At 40.2% G+C, this 15380-nt stretch overlaps 1 protein-coding gene across 7 annotated transcripts in view; it reads right to left on the reverse strand.

Moving 5' to 3' along the window:
- Positions 1 to 15380, reverse strand: part of dock10 (dedicator of cytokinesis 10) — a 329003-nt gene that overhangs the window by 80175 nt on the left and 233448 nt on the right. For all 7 annotated transcript variants that reach the window (XM_061878559.1, XM_061878562.1, XM_061878558.1 and 4 more), the window contains 2 exons: positions 10949 to 11015; positions 6919 to 6966 (listed from right to left, as the gene is read on the reverse strand). In XM_061878559.1, coding sequence (XP_061734543.1) covers positions 6919 to 6966; positions 10949 to 11015 — 115 coding nt within the window. The remainder of the gene's footprint in view (positions 1 to 6918; positions 6967 to 10948; positions 11016 to 15380) is intronic.

Raw genomic sequence — 15380 nt, forward strand, 5'->3', positions numbered from 1 at the left:
CGGAAAACGCTCTATAGCCCGCAGACTTTTTTTGAGCTCTAGGAATCACTAATAAGCCGGAGTCTTTTGAACGCAGATTTCTTGCCGGGATATACGGTACAATACAATCGGCAAGATAGGATGGAGCTAGACCGTGTAGTATTTTATACGTAAGTAGTAAAACCTTCTTAACCAGGGTTCGATCGAACCCTAAGGGTCCGGTGAGTCGGACTCAGGGGTTCGGTGGAGCCTTCACTCAAGCCACACCCGACTCATCGTGTACATAAAAACTTTTCCCTATCAGCATATTAGGGATACGGCAACAGCAGAACCCAAACTGATTTGCAGGTGTGTAATTTGTTACGAGTTTTTGCACTGCGTTAGTTGTTCTTAGAACAAGGTGATGTTCATGCACGGTTCATTTTGTGCACCAGTAAAAAAATCATATAACATTGTCTTGAATTTGAAAAACATTTTATTTTTCACTAAAGAAGGGTTCGGTCGATGCGCATATGAAACTGGTGGGGTTCAGTACCTCTAAGAAGGTTAAGAACCACTGATCAAGACTGTTATTGACGCAAAGTTCAAAAGTCAGCATCTGTGATGGTATGGGGGTGCATTAGTGCCCAAGGCATGGGTAACTTACACATCTGTGAAGGCACCATTAATGCTGAAAGGTACATACAGGTTTTGGAACCACATATGCTGCCATTTAAGCGCCGTCTTTTTCATGGACGCCCCTGCTTATTTCAGCAAGACAATGCCAAGCCACATTCAGAACGTGTTCCAACAGCGAGGCTCCGTAAAAATAGAGTGCGGGTACTTTCTTGGCCCGAAATTCAGTCCAGACCTGTCTCACATCGAAAATGTGTGGCGCATTATGAAGCGTAAAATACGACAGCGGAGACCCCGGACTGTTGAACGACTGAAGCTCTACATAAAACAAGAATGGGAAAGAATTCCACTTTCAAAGCTTCAACAATTAGTTTCCTCAGTTCCCAAACGTTTATTGAGTGTTGTTAAAAGAAAAGGTGATGTAACACAGTGGTGAACATGCCCTTTCCCAACTACTTTGGCACGTGTTGCAGCCATGAAATTCTAAGTTAATTATTATTTGCAAAAAAAAAATGAAGTTTATGAGTTTGAACATCAAATATCTTGTCTTTGTAGCATATTCAACTGAATATGGGTTGAAAAGGATTTGCAAATCATTGTATTCTGTTTATATTTACATCTAACACAATTTCCCGACTCATATGGAAACGCGGTTTGTATTTGGCACAACATCGTGTAGCATTACAGCGGAAGAAAGGCCACAAAAGGTCCACTTTGACCACTTTTACTGGCATTAATCTGATATTGTGTGGTTAATTCACGGGGCTTAGTGGTGAGTAGAGGTCTGAGAATGACATTCATACACCACAGATTAGAGTGGGGTGCCAATTAAACTGATCAGCTTAGTAACCCGATCACAACAAAAGGATGTTAAAAATGCTTCGGTTTGATGCTCGAAGCCAGATCACAGACTAACGCAGGAGGCCGTATCTAGAAAAAAATAGTGCCTTGCTCGGCTCAATGGAAAGACGAGTCATGCAACGTGCAAACCACCCATAACATTTGGCACACCTTGACTTAATACAGGAATAAAAAAAGTGTCTATCTTTAGCTTCTTATGGCGGCAATGAACCACGATTTATTAGATTAGAGACAGTATAGATGTTTCGTAGCCATTGTTTCTTTGTTTGTATAATACGTTTTACAGAATATGCAGCGCTGTCATGTTTTGTGGTCACGTTCTGTTTGGTTTTTGGACTCATTGTGCACTCTTGAGCTCAAAAAAAGTCTGCGGGCTATAGAGCGTTTTCCGTTCGGGCTCCAGTACTCTGGAATGCCCTCCCGGTAACAGTTCGAGATGCTACCTCAGTAGAAGCATTTAAGTCTCACCTTAAAACTCATCTGTATACTCTAGCCTTTAAATAGACCTCCTTTTTAGACCAGTTGATCTGCCGCTTCTTTTCTTTCTCCTATGTCCCCCCCTCCCTTGTGGAGGGGGTCCGGTCCGATGACCATGGATGAAGTACTGGCTGTCCAGAGTCAAGACCCAGGATGGACCGCTCGTCGGGACCCAGGATAGACCGCTCGCCTGTATCGGTTGGGGACATCTCTTCGCTGCTGATCCGCTTGAGATGGTTTCCTGTGGACGGGACTCTCACTGCTGTGTTGGAGCCACTATGGATTGAACTTTCACAGTATCATGTTAGACCCGCTCGACATCCATTGCTTTCGGTCCCCTAGAGGGGGGGGGTTGCCCACATCTGAGGTCCTCTCCAAGGTTTCTCATAGTCAGCATTGTCACTGGCGTCCCACTGGATGTGAATTCTCCCTGCCCACTGGGTGTGAGTTTTCCTTGCCCTTTTGTGGGTTCTTCCGAGGATGTTGTAGTCGTAATGATTTGTGCAGTCCTTTGAGACATTTGTGATTTGGGGCTATATAAATAAACATTGATTGATTGATGATTGATTGTTTGTTTTTGTCAAAATGACAACTTATTAGTTTTCACCTGATCCACTTGGACTCATGCACCTGTTAATCATCACAGCACTATTTAAGCCTGCAGTTGCCAGGCAGTCAGCCTGGCGACATCACCCTCTACACACCCTTGTTATCCATGCCGATGATCCAGGCTCCCTTTTTTCGTTCCAAGTTTTCGTTATTCATGCCATAGTTTGCAAGTTTTGTTTTATGTCCATAGTTTACGTTGTAGTAATAGTTTTGTTCCTCCTGTTGGAGCGTTTTTTGTTGTTGTTTATAATAAGTTTCATAGAATATACGGCGCCAAGTATAGTTCGTCATTGTTTTTGTGTTTTCCTCCTTTCAGAGTGATTTTCGGTTGTTCCTGTTTTTTGGAACCTTTTTTGCCGACTAGCCTACATTGAATTGCCCTGACTCTGGAGGTGAAAGGAAGCTTTCAAAATAAAAGCCTGCCGAATTAATCCCTACTCCTATCTTTTGACCAAGCGTGACACAAGTCATATTTGCCTGTGCATGTATGTGATAATGTGTGTCAAATACAGTAAAAAAAAGGAGGAATTTGAGTGATTGGGCTGCTGCCTTACCCTCATGTGTCTTATAAGCCCACACCTCCCTTTGTTCTGTGCCAGATTGTCTCATTTATTCGTGCCCCTCTAGCATCCTGTCCATGCCTTGCCTCGTCTCGTGTTTGAATACCTTGATCCTGAAATCCTTTGTTGATATTTTGAGTTTTCTTTTTCTCCTCCTCAGCAGAGTGATTTTGTGTTATTTAGTTTTGCAGCCGAAGTGGTGAGTTTTAAGTTTTTCTTACAGTTCTTCCTTTTCCTCAATTTTTTGAGTGACATTTTTTGTTAACCTTTATTAGATTAGACACAGTGTACAAGTTTCGTAGCCATTTTTTCTTCCTACTGTTGGAGTGTTTTTTTGTCTATATAATAAGTTTCACAGAATATACGGCGCTGTCATGTTTTGTGGTCACGTTCTGTTTGGTTTTGGACTCATTGTGCACTCTTGTTTGTTTTTGTCACCATGACAACTCATTAGTTTTCACCTCTCATGTCCCGCACCTGATTCACTTGGACTCATGCACCTGTTAATCACCACAGCACTATTTAAGCCTGCAGTTGCCAGGCAGTCAGCCTGGCGACATCACCCTCTACACACCCTTGTTATCTATGCCGATGATCCAGACTCCCTTTTTTCGTTCCAAGTAAGTTTTCGTTATTCATGCCATAGTTTGCAAGTTTTGTTTTATGTCCATAGTTTACGTTGTAGTAATAGTTTTGTTCCTCCTGTTGGAGCGTTTTTTGTTGTTGTTTATAATAAGTTTCATAGAATATACGGCGCCAAGTATAGTTCGTCATTGTTTTTGTGTTTTCCTCCTTTCTGAGTGATTTTCGGTTGTTCCTGTTTTTTGGAACCTTTTTTGCCGATTAGCCTATATTGAATTGCTCTGACTCTGGAGGTGAAAGGAAGCTTTCAAAATAAAAGCCTGCCCAATTAATCCCGACTCCTATCTTTTGACCAAGCGTGACACAAGTCATATTTGCCTGTGCATGTATGTGATAATGTGTGTCAAATACAGTAAAAAAAAAAAAGAGGAACATGAGGGATTAGGCTGCTGCCGTACCCTCATGTGTTTTATAAGCCCACACCTCCCTTGGTTCTGTGCCATATTGTCTTGTTTATTCGTGCCCCTCTAGCATCCTGTCCATGCCTTGCCTCGTCTCGTGTTTGAATACCTTGATCCTGAAATCCTTTGTTGATATTTTGAGTTTTCTTTTTCTCCTCCTCAGCAGAGTGATTTTGTGTTATTTAGTTTTGCAGCAAAAGTGGTGAGTTTTAAGTTTTTCTTACAGTTCCTCCATTTCCTCAATTTTTTGAGTGACATTTTTGTTAACCTTTATTAGATTAGACACAGTGTAGAAGTTTCATTGCCATTTTTTCTTCCTCCTGTTGGAGTGTTTTTTTGTTTATATAATAAGTTTCACAGAATATACGGCGCTGTCATGTTTTGTGGTCACGTTCTGTTTGGTTTTGGACTCATTGTGCACTTGTTTGTTTTTGTCACCATGACAACTCAGTTTTCATCTGTCATGTCACGCACCTGATTCACTTGGACTCATGCACCTGTTAATCACCACAGCACTATTTAAGCCTGCAGTTGCCAGGCAGTCAGCCTGGCGACATCACCCTCTACACACCCTCGTTATCCATGCCGATGATCCAGGCTCCCTTTTCTCGTTCCAAGTAAGTTTTCATTATTCATGTCATAGTTCTTCCTTTTCCTCAGTTTTTTGAGTGACATTTTTTGTTAACCTTTATTAGATTAGAAACAGTGTAGAAGTTTCTTAGCCATTGTTTCTACCTCTTTTTGGGAGCGTTTTTTTGTTTATAATAAGTTTCATAGAATATACGGCGCCAAAAATAGTTTGTCATTGGTTTTGTTTTCCTCCTTTCGGAGGGATTTTCGGTTGTTCCTGTTTTTTGGAACCTTTTTTGCCGACTAGTTTAATTATAGCCTATATTGAATTGCCCTGACTCTGGAGGTGAAAGGAAGCTTTCAAAATAAAAGCCTGCCGAATTTTGTTTTTGTGTTTTCCTCCTTTCAGAGTGATTTTCGGTTGTTCCTGTTTTTTGTAATCTTTTTTGCCGACTAGTTTAATTATAGCCTATATTGAATTGCCCTGACTCTGGAGGTGAAAGGAAGCTTTCAAAATAAAAGCCTGCCAAATTTTGTTTTTGTGTTTTCCTCCTTTCGGAGGGATTTTCGGTTGTTCCTGTTTTTTGGAACCTTTTTCGCCGACTAGTTTAATTATAGCCTATATTGAATTGCCCTGACTCTGGAGGTGAAAGGAAGCTTTCAAAATAAAAGCCTGCCAAATTTTGTTTTTGTGTTTTCCTCCTTTCAGAGTGATTTTCGGTTGTTCCTGTTTTTTGTAATCTTTTTTGCCGACTAGTTTAATTATAGCCTATATTGAATTGCCCTGACTCTGGAGGTGAAAGGAAGCTTTCAAAATAAAAGCCTGCCAAATTTTGTTTTTGTGTTTTCCTCCTTTCAGAGTGATTTTCGGTTGTTCCTGTTTTTTGTAATCTTTTTCGCCGACTAGCTTAATTATAGCCTATATTGAATAGCCCTGACTCTGGAGGTGAAAGGAAGCTTTCAAAATAAAAGCCTGCCAAATTTTGTTTTTGTGTTTTCCTCCTTTCAGAGTGATTTTCGGTTGTTCCTGTTTTTTGTAATCTTTTTTGCCGACTAGTTTAATTATAGCCTATATTGAATTGCCCTGACTCTGGAGGTGAAAGGAAGCTTTCAAAATAAAAGCCTGCCAAATTTTGTTTTTGTGTTTTCCTCCTTTCAGAGTGATTTTCGGTTGTTCCTGTTTTTTGTAATCTTTTTTGCCGACTAGTTTACTTATAGCCTATATTGAATTGCCCTGACTCTGGAGGTGAAAGGAAGCTTTCAAAATAAAAGCCTGCCCAATTAATCCCGACTCCTATCTTTTGACCAAGCGTGACACAAGTCATATTTGCCTGTGCATGTATGTGATAATGCGTGTCAAATACAGTAAAAAAAAAAAGAGGAACATGAGGGATTAGGCTGCTGCCGTACCCTCATGTGTTTTATAAACCCACACCTCCCTTTGTTCTGTGCCATATTGTCTCGTTTATTCGTGCCCCTCTAGCGTCCTGAGGAACACGAGGGATTAGGCTGCTGCCGTACTGATTTTCTCAACCCGATATGCTACCGCTGGTGTGGTTCATCCCACAGCAACATCAACGGACGCTTGCACCGAGTCAGCCGAGCATCAAACGTGCGCACACGAGACAAACAGCCAGACAGGCTAACACGGCGAGCTCCCCGTGGCCCGCTATCACAGACGAATGTTAAGTAGCCTGCAAACCCCCCCCAGACGGGGCCGTGCTAAATCTGAGAGCCAGCTAAGGGGTTCCAGCTATCTTTATTCCGTTTATTCGTTGGTTTACATGCAGGCTAAGAGTCGGGGGGGGGGGGATAATTTAATTAGCTGGGGAGGAAGCAGAAGATGGAAGGAGCCGGTGCCAATGGCGCAGCTCCAGTAGTCCTGCACAGGAAAACAAACCCCCCCCCCCATAGTGCGCTTGCCAAGTACTACAGTACAATATCCAGCTGTGCTTTACACACAACAGCAACACACCCCTCCCCTCTTTTCCTCCCCCCCCCCCCCCTTGAGTGTGCACACGCATGCAGAGCACACATTAGGGTTTCTGCTTTATTCGGAGGTGTTGTGCACACGTGTGCAATCCCATGAATTATGCATGCATCAACTCAGATGGAATGACGAGTTCATACGATGTTTGCATGCATGCAGCATTGTTGCAATAAAAAATAAAAATAAAAAAAGAGTAGGGTTTTTTTGTGTCTACCTGGCGATGTGGCGTTTGCCCATGAATCTGAAGTGCTGCAGGCAGAGCCTGAGGAGAGGAAACATGCATATTACATTACAATGACAAAAAAATAAACACAAAAAAGTTTTTTAAAGGGGAACATTATCAGCAGACCTATGTAAGCGTCAATATATACCTTGATGGTGCAGAAAAAAGTCCATATATATTTTTTATCTGATTTCCGAACTCGAAATGGGTGAATTTTGGCGGATTAAACGCCTTTCTTTTATTTGCTCTCGGTAGTCAATCCGCCATTTTCTCAAACACATCACAAACATCGAGTCAAATCGGCTCTGTTATTTTCCCTTTTTTCGACTGTTTTCCGTACCTTGGAGACATCATGCCTCGTCGGTGTGTTGTCGGAGGTCGACGGATTTAACGGTCGACGGCTAGCTGCATGAACATTTGTAGCTGTATTTGCATCCAGTGTTTCCCTCCACCCACATTTAAGGCCAAACAAACACTTACCAATCGACGGATTCAAGTTGCTGCAGTGTCACAAGACGCGAAAGTCCCGATCGTTTGGTCGGCACATTTTACCGGCGATGCTAAGGCAGACATGGCACAGAGATGTATGGATATCCTGCAGATGCATTTCCAACGATAAAGTCAACGAACTCACAAAGGTGAGTTTTGTTGATGTTATTGACTTATGTGCTAATCAGACATATTGGGTCGCGGCATGACTGCCAGCTAATCGATGCTAACATGCTATCTAGGCTAACTATTTGTACATTTGTAGCTATATTTGAATCCAGTGTTTCCCTCCACCCACATTTAATGCGAAACAAACACTTACCAATCGACGGATTTAAGTTGCTGCAGTGTCACAAGATGCGAAAGTCCCGATCGTTTGGTCGGCACATTTTACCGGCGATGCTAAGGCCGACATGGCACAGAGATGTATGGATATCCTGCAGATGCATTTCCAACGATAAAATCAACGAACTCACAAAGGTGAGTTTTGTTGATGTTATTGACTAATGTGCTAATCAGACATATTTGGTCGCGGCATGACTGCCAGCTAATCGATGCTAACATGCTATTTAGGCTAGCTGTATGTACATTTGTAGCTATATTTGCATCCAGTGTTTCCCTCCACCCACATTTAATGCCAAACAAACACTTACCAATCGACGGATTTAAGTTGCTGTAGTGTCACAAGATGCGAAAGTCCCGATCGTTTGGTCTGCACATTTTACCGGCGATGCTAAACATGACCGAATAGCGTCAATAGCTATTCGCTCAATAGCTTCAGTTTCTTTTTCAATTTCGTTTTCGCTATCTGCCTCCATACTCCAACCATCTGTTTCAATACATGCGTAATCTGTTGAATCGCTTAAGCCGCTGAAAATAGAGTCTAAATCCGAGCTAATGTCGCTATATCTTGCTGTGCTATCCGTATTGGCATCACTAGATGACGTCACAGGAAAATGGACGGTGGCTTCACAGATAGCGAAAATCAGACACTTTAAAGACCTTTTTTCGGGATATTCCATGATGGGTAGAATTTTGAAAAAAACTTCGAAAAATAAAATAAGCCACTGGGAACTGATTTTTATTGGTTTTAATCCTTCTGAAATTGTGATAATGTTCCCCTTTAACTGCATTGCTCAGCAGACTGGAAGCGCTTATTTACGATTCCATGATTAGTATATCCACTGCAAAAAGTCAGTGTTCAAAAACAAAGAAAAACAAATACAAAAAGGAGGGGTATTTTACTTGAACTGAGCAAATTTATCTGCCAATAGAACAAGAAAATTTGGCTTGTCAAGACTTTCCAAAACAAGTAATATTAGCGAACCTCAATGAACCCAAAAATACTTTAAAATAAGAATATTCTCACTAATAACAAGTGCACTTTTCTTGGTAGAAAAAAAAGAGAACTTTTTGCTCAATGTGTTGAAAATGATTCTTAAATTAAATAAATGCTAGTGCCATTATCTTGACATAATGATATGCGCTCGGCAAACTTATACTAAAAACTGATTTATTGTTCTTAATGGAAAGACAACAAGGCAAACACTTGTTACTCTCGGGGTCTCCTAGCCGCTCAGGCAAATCATTTGGTCTAAAAATGCATTTTTCCATTGATAACATGACATCATCATCACGCCAAGTGCGTGCTATGTCGGTCAATTAGTGCGCATACAGTGGGGCAAAAAAGTATTTAGTCAGCCAGCGATTGTGCAAGTTCTCCCACTTAATCAATCAATCAATCAATGTTTATTTATATAGCCCCAAATCACAAATGTCTCAAAGGACTGCACAAATCATTACGACTACAACATCCTCGGAAGAACCCACAAAAGGGCAAGGAAAACTCACACCCAGTGGGCAGGGAGAATTCACATCCAGTGGGACGCCAGTGACAATGCTGACTATGAGAAACCTTGGAGAGGACCTCAGATGTGGGCAACCCCCCCCCCCTCTAGGGGACCGAAAGCAATGGATGTCGAGCGGGTCTAACATGATACTGTGAAAGTTCAATCCATAGTGGCTCCAAGACAGCAGTGAGAGTCCCGTCCACAGGAAACCATCTCAAGCGGATCAGCAGCGTAGAGACAAATTGATGACAGAGGTCTGTAATTTTCATCATAGGTACACTTCAACTGTGAGAGACAGAATGTGGAAAAAAAATCCAGGAATTCATATTGTAGGAATTTTAAATAATTTATTTGTAAATTATGGTGGAAAATAAGTATTTGGTCAACCATTCAAAGCTCTCACTGATGGAAGGAGGTTTTGGGTCAAAATCTCACGATACATGGCCCCATTCATTCTTTCCTTAACACGGATCAATCGTGAAAGAAAAACAGCCTCAAAGCATGATGTTTCCACCCCCATGCTTCACAGTAGGTATGGTGTTCTTGGGATGCAACTCAGTATTCTTCTTCCTCCAAACACGACGAGTTGAGTTTGTACCAAAAAGTTCTATTTTGGTTTCATCTGACCACATGACATTCTCCCAATCCTCTGCTGTATCATCCATGTATCCATTTTGGTATAAACTCAACTCGTCGTGTTTGGAGGAAGAAGGGCCATGTACTGCTTGCCTGTGTATCGGCTGGGGACATCCCTGCGCTGCTGATCCGCCTCCGCTTGGGATGGTTTCCTGCTGGCTCCGCTGTGAACGGGACTCTCGCTGCTGTGTTGGATCCGCTTTGGACTGGACTCTCGCGACTGTGTTGGATCCATTATGGATTGAACTTTCACAGTATCATGTTAGACCCGCTCGACATCCATTGCTTTCCTCCTCTCCAAGGTTCTCATAGTCATTATTGTCACCGACGTCCCACTGGTTGTGAGTTTTCCTTGCCCTTATGTGGGCCTACCGAGGATGTCGTAATGATTTGTGCAGCCCTTTGAGACACTAGTGATTTAGGGCTATATAAGTAAACATTGATTGATTGATTGATTGAGTTGCATCCCAAGAACACCATACCTACTGTGAAGCATGGGGGTGGAAACATCATGCTTTGGGGCTGTTTTTCTGCTAAGGGGACAGGACGATTGATCCGTGTTAAGGAAAGAAAGAATGGGGCCATGTATCGTGAGATTTGGAGCCAAAATGGTTGACCAAATACTTATTTTCCACCATAATTTACAAATAAATTCTTTAAAATTCCTACAATGTGAATTCCTGGATTTTTTTTTCCACATTCTGTCTCTCACAGTTGAAGTGTACCTATGATGAACATTACAGACCTCTGTCATCATTTGAAGTGGGAGAACTTGCACAATCGCTGGCTGACTAAATACTTTTTTGCCCCACTGTAGGTCATAGCATCTCAGCAACAAGCTGGAAGATCTTACTGAGATCATTTAGGACCAAAACACGTAAAACACAAACATAAAATCTGCTGAGTAAGAAGAATGATCTTATCAGACAGAAAATAAGCAAATATCACCCTTATTTAAGATATTTCATCTTACTTAGATTTCAGTTTTTGCATAATCATCGGACTTTACCCAAAGTGCTTAGTTACGTGTGCACAGCCAATCTTACTCTAATATTTTAAAGAAGTCCGAGATCTCCTGGTGGATGGCCCGGTGCCAGTAGGAAACGAGCACATCTGGAAAAAAAAAAGACACAAAAAGGAGATGTGGTTTAGATATTACAGTAGGTCAAACAAATTATGGCAATTTTGCAGATAAATAGTTGATACCAGACTGGACGGAAAGCTTGTAATACTAACAGAAAAAAAGTAATTTTGTTATTATAATAAAAATCTAAATGGTCACCACCAGAGCCCCAAAAAAAGTCTGCGGGCTATAGAGTGTTTTCTAGTCGGGCTCCAGTACTCAGTTGGAGATGCTACCTGAGTAGAAGCATTTAAGTCCCATCTTAAAACTCATTTGTATACTCTAGCCTTTAATAATTTTACAAGAAAAAAGTTGGAATATTTTAATAAATAGCTTAATGAGAGTAATGTTGAACTATTAAGTGAAAAAATAACATTTCTGAATATGTTATGAGAATAAACTATTAATGTTAGAAGAAATACATTATGATAATACCCAAGCTGAATGTCACACTACTCTTTGAAAAATGTTATAATATTATGAAAATATTGTATTTTTGTCGAGAATGAAATCAAATCAGAGAAAAAAAAAATCTCAATGTTGAAAATCTGTACATGAAAACAACAAGTAATGTTATGAGAATAAAAGTTGTAATAATACAAGAACACATATTGTAACATTACAGGAGTAAAAAGTTAGAATGTTATGAAAATGAAGTTCAAATGTTTAAAAAAAACCCCCACATATGTTTTGAAAATAACTATAATTTAGATTAATATGTCTTAATGAAATTAAAAATTAAATTAATTTAGATTAATAAACAACGGATGTCCGCTAACTTTTTGCAACTCAACGCCAAAAAAACGGAAATGCTGATTATCGGTCCTGCTAGACACCGAACTCTATTTAATAATACAACTCTAACATTTGACAACCAAACAAGGCGACACGGTAAAGAATCTGGGTATTATCTTCGACCCAACTCTCTCCTTTGAGGCACACATTAAAAGCGTTACTAAAACGGCCTTCTTTCATCTCCGTAACATCGCTAAAATTCGCTCCATTCTGTCCACTAAAGACGCTGAGATCATTATCCATGCGTTTGTTACGTCTCGCCTCGATTACTGTAACGTATTATTTTCGGGTCTCCCCATGTCTAGCATTAAAAGATTACAGTTGGTACAAAATGCGGCTGCTAGACTTTTGACAAGAACAAGAAAGTTTGATCACATTACACCTGTACTGGCTCACCTGCACTGGCTTCCTGTGCACTTAAGATGTGACTTTAAGGTTTTACTACTTACGTATAAAATACTACACGGTCTAGCTCCATCCTATCTTGCCGATTGTATTGTACCATATGTCCCGGCAAGAAATCTGCCTTCAAAGGACTCCGGCTTATTAGTGATTCCCAAAGCCCAAAAAAAGTCTGCGGGCTATAGAGCGTTTTCCGTTCGGGCTCCAGTACTCTGGAATGCCCTCCCGGTAACAGTTTGAGATGCCACCTCAGTAGAAGCATTTAAGTCTCACCTTAAAACTCATTTGTATACTCTAGCCTTTAAATAGACTCCCTTTTTAGACCAGTTGATCTGCCGTTTCTTTTCTTTTTCTTCTATGTCCCACTCTCCCGTGTGGAGGGGGTCCGGTCCGATCCGGTGGCCATGTACTGCTCGCCTGTGTATCGGCTGGGGACATCTCTGCGCTGCTGGTCCGCCTACGCTTGGGATGGTTTCCTGCTGGCTCCGCTGTGAACGGGACTCTCGCTGCTGTGTCTTGGATCCTCCTTGGACTGGACTCTCGCGACTGTGTTGTATCCATTGTGGATTGAACTTTCACAGTATCATGTTAGATCCGCTCGACATCCATTGCTTTCCTCCTCTCCAAGGTTCTCATAGTCATCATTGTCACCGACGTCCCACTGGGTGTGAGTTTTCCTTGCCCTTATGTGGGCCTACCGAGGATGTCGTAGTGGTTTGTGCAGCCCTTTGAGACACTAGTGATTTAGGGCTATATAAGTAAACATTGATTGATTGATTGATTAATATGAGAAAAAGGTTTTAATGAGAATAAAGTATCAATTAATTTGAATATTGTATATAATAAAATATCAATATTTTATATCTATAAAGATAAACTGATGCTGTACTATTGCTGGGGGAAAAGTTCAAAAATTTAGAGAGTTATATGTTTTTCCCTAATTTAAAATCTAAATATGAGATAAAGAGTTAGGGTTAGATCACATCGCAATATTCTTTTTAAAAAATACATTTTATTTTTATATTTTAAAAAGGTTGCAGAGTACTATAAAAATGTTATATGACAACTATATCATGTTAGAAAAAAAGCTGCAATAATTCAAGAAAAATATGTTGACATTACAAACGTAATGTTATGAAAATTAAGTATATATTTTTTAGAAACAAATGCTGAAGGTGAAAATTTCAGTAATGAATGAAAAATAGTCTCAATATTATGAATTTATTAACAAAAATCTGTTTAATGTTGAAGAAATTTTAAGCTGTAAAATGTTTTTAAAAAGCTGTAATATTTAAAAAAGATACAAGAATAAAATCAAAATGTACTAGCCGAATGTCATAAATAAATATTTTTTTAAAATCTGCAATGTAACTGGGATAAAATAGCAAAATTGCATGAAGAAATATAAACATTACCAGAATAAAATCAGCATATTGCGTTAAAATAGTCGCAACGTTATCTCTATGACGGGTCGGCAACCCACAATGTTGAAAGAGCCATATCGGACCAAAAATACAACAAAAAAAATCTGTCTGGAGCCGCAAACCAAATTTAAAAGCCATATTACATACAGCTAGTGTGTCATGAGATATACATTGAATTAAGAGGACTTAAAGGGAACTAAATAAACTCAAATATAGCTACAAATGAGGCATAATGATGCAATGTGTACATAAAGCTTGCCTAAATAGCATGTTAGCATCGATTAGCTTACAGTCATGCAGGGACCAAAAATGCCCGATTAGCATTCCACACAAGTCAAGAACATCAACAAAACTCACCTTTGTGCATTCACGCACAACATTAAAAGTTTGGTTGACAAAATGAGAAGTGGCATAAAACACGTCCTAGAAAGTCGGAGAAAGTTGTACATGTAAACCAGGGGTGCCCACACTTTTTCTGCAGGCGAGCTACTTTTCAATTGACCAACTCGAGGGGATCTACCTCATTTATATATATCATTTATATTTATTTATTTATGAAAGAGACATTTTTGTAAACAAGTTAAATGTGTTTAATGATAATACAAGCATGTGTAACACATATAGATGTCTTTCTTTCACGAAGACAAGAATATAAGTTGGTGTATTACCTGATTCTGATGACTTGCATTGATTGGAATCAGACGGTAATGATGATAACGCCCACATTTTCACTCTATTATGTTAGATCCACTATGGACTGGACTCTCACAATTATGTTAGATCCACTATGGACTGGACTCTCACTATTATGTTAGACCCACTATGGACTGGACTCTCACTATTATGTTAGACCCACTATGGACTGGACTCTCACTATTATGTTAGATCCACTATGGACTGGACTCTCACTATTATGTTGGATCAGGGGTGCCCACACTTTTTCTGCAGGCGAGCTACTTTTCAATTGACCAACTCGAGGGGATCTACCTCATTTATATATATCATTTATATTTATTTATTTATGAAAGAGACATTTTTGTAAACAAGTTAAATGTGTTTAATGATAATACAAGCATGTGTAACACATATAGATGTCTTTCTTTCACGAAGACAAGAATATAAGTTGGTGTATTACCTGATTCTGATGACTTGCATTGATTGGAATCAGACAGTAATGATGATAACGCCCACATTTTCAAATGGAGGAGAAAAAAAAGTGGTCCTTTCTGTACAATACCACATGAAAGTGGTTGGTTTTTGGCATCTCATTCATCCAGCTTCCATACACTTTACAAGAAAAACATTGGCGGCAAATTCCGTAGCTTGCTTGATTGACATTCACGGCACCCGAGGGTCTTGTGAGATGACGCTGGCTGCTGCCAGTTCATTATTATGAAAAAATGACAGAGAGGAAGGCGAGAAACACTTTTTATTTCAACAGACTTCCGTCAAAACTCTAAAGGCCGACTGCACATTTCCTATCTTCACAATAAAAGCCCTGCTTCATGCTGCCTGCGCTAACAAAATAAGAGTCTCGGAAAGCTGGCGTGCACAAGTGATGTGCACGCCAGCTTTCTGAGGGATCGCTTGTGCACGCCAGTTTTCCGAGACTCTGTATTTAGTTAGCGCAGGCAGCATGAAGCAGGGCTTTTATTGTGAAGATAGGAAATGTGCAGTCGGCCTTTAGAGTTTTGACGGAAGGGACGGCGCGAGAGTCTGTTGAAATAAAAAGTG

The sequence above is a fragment of the Nerophis ophidion genome, linkage group LG18 (genome assembly GCF_033978795.1).
Source record: "Nerophis ophidion isolate RoL-2023_Sa linkage group LG18, RoL_Noph_v1.0, whole genome shotgun sequence".
NCBI lineage: Eukaryota > Metazoa > Chordata > Actinopteri > Syngnathiformes > Syngnathidae > Nerophis > Nerophis ophidion.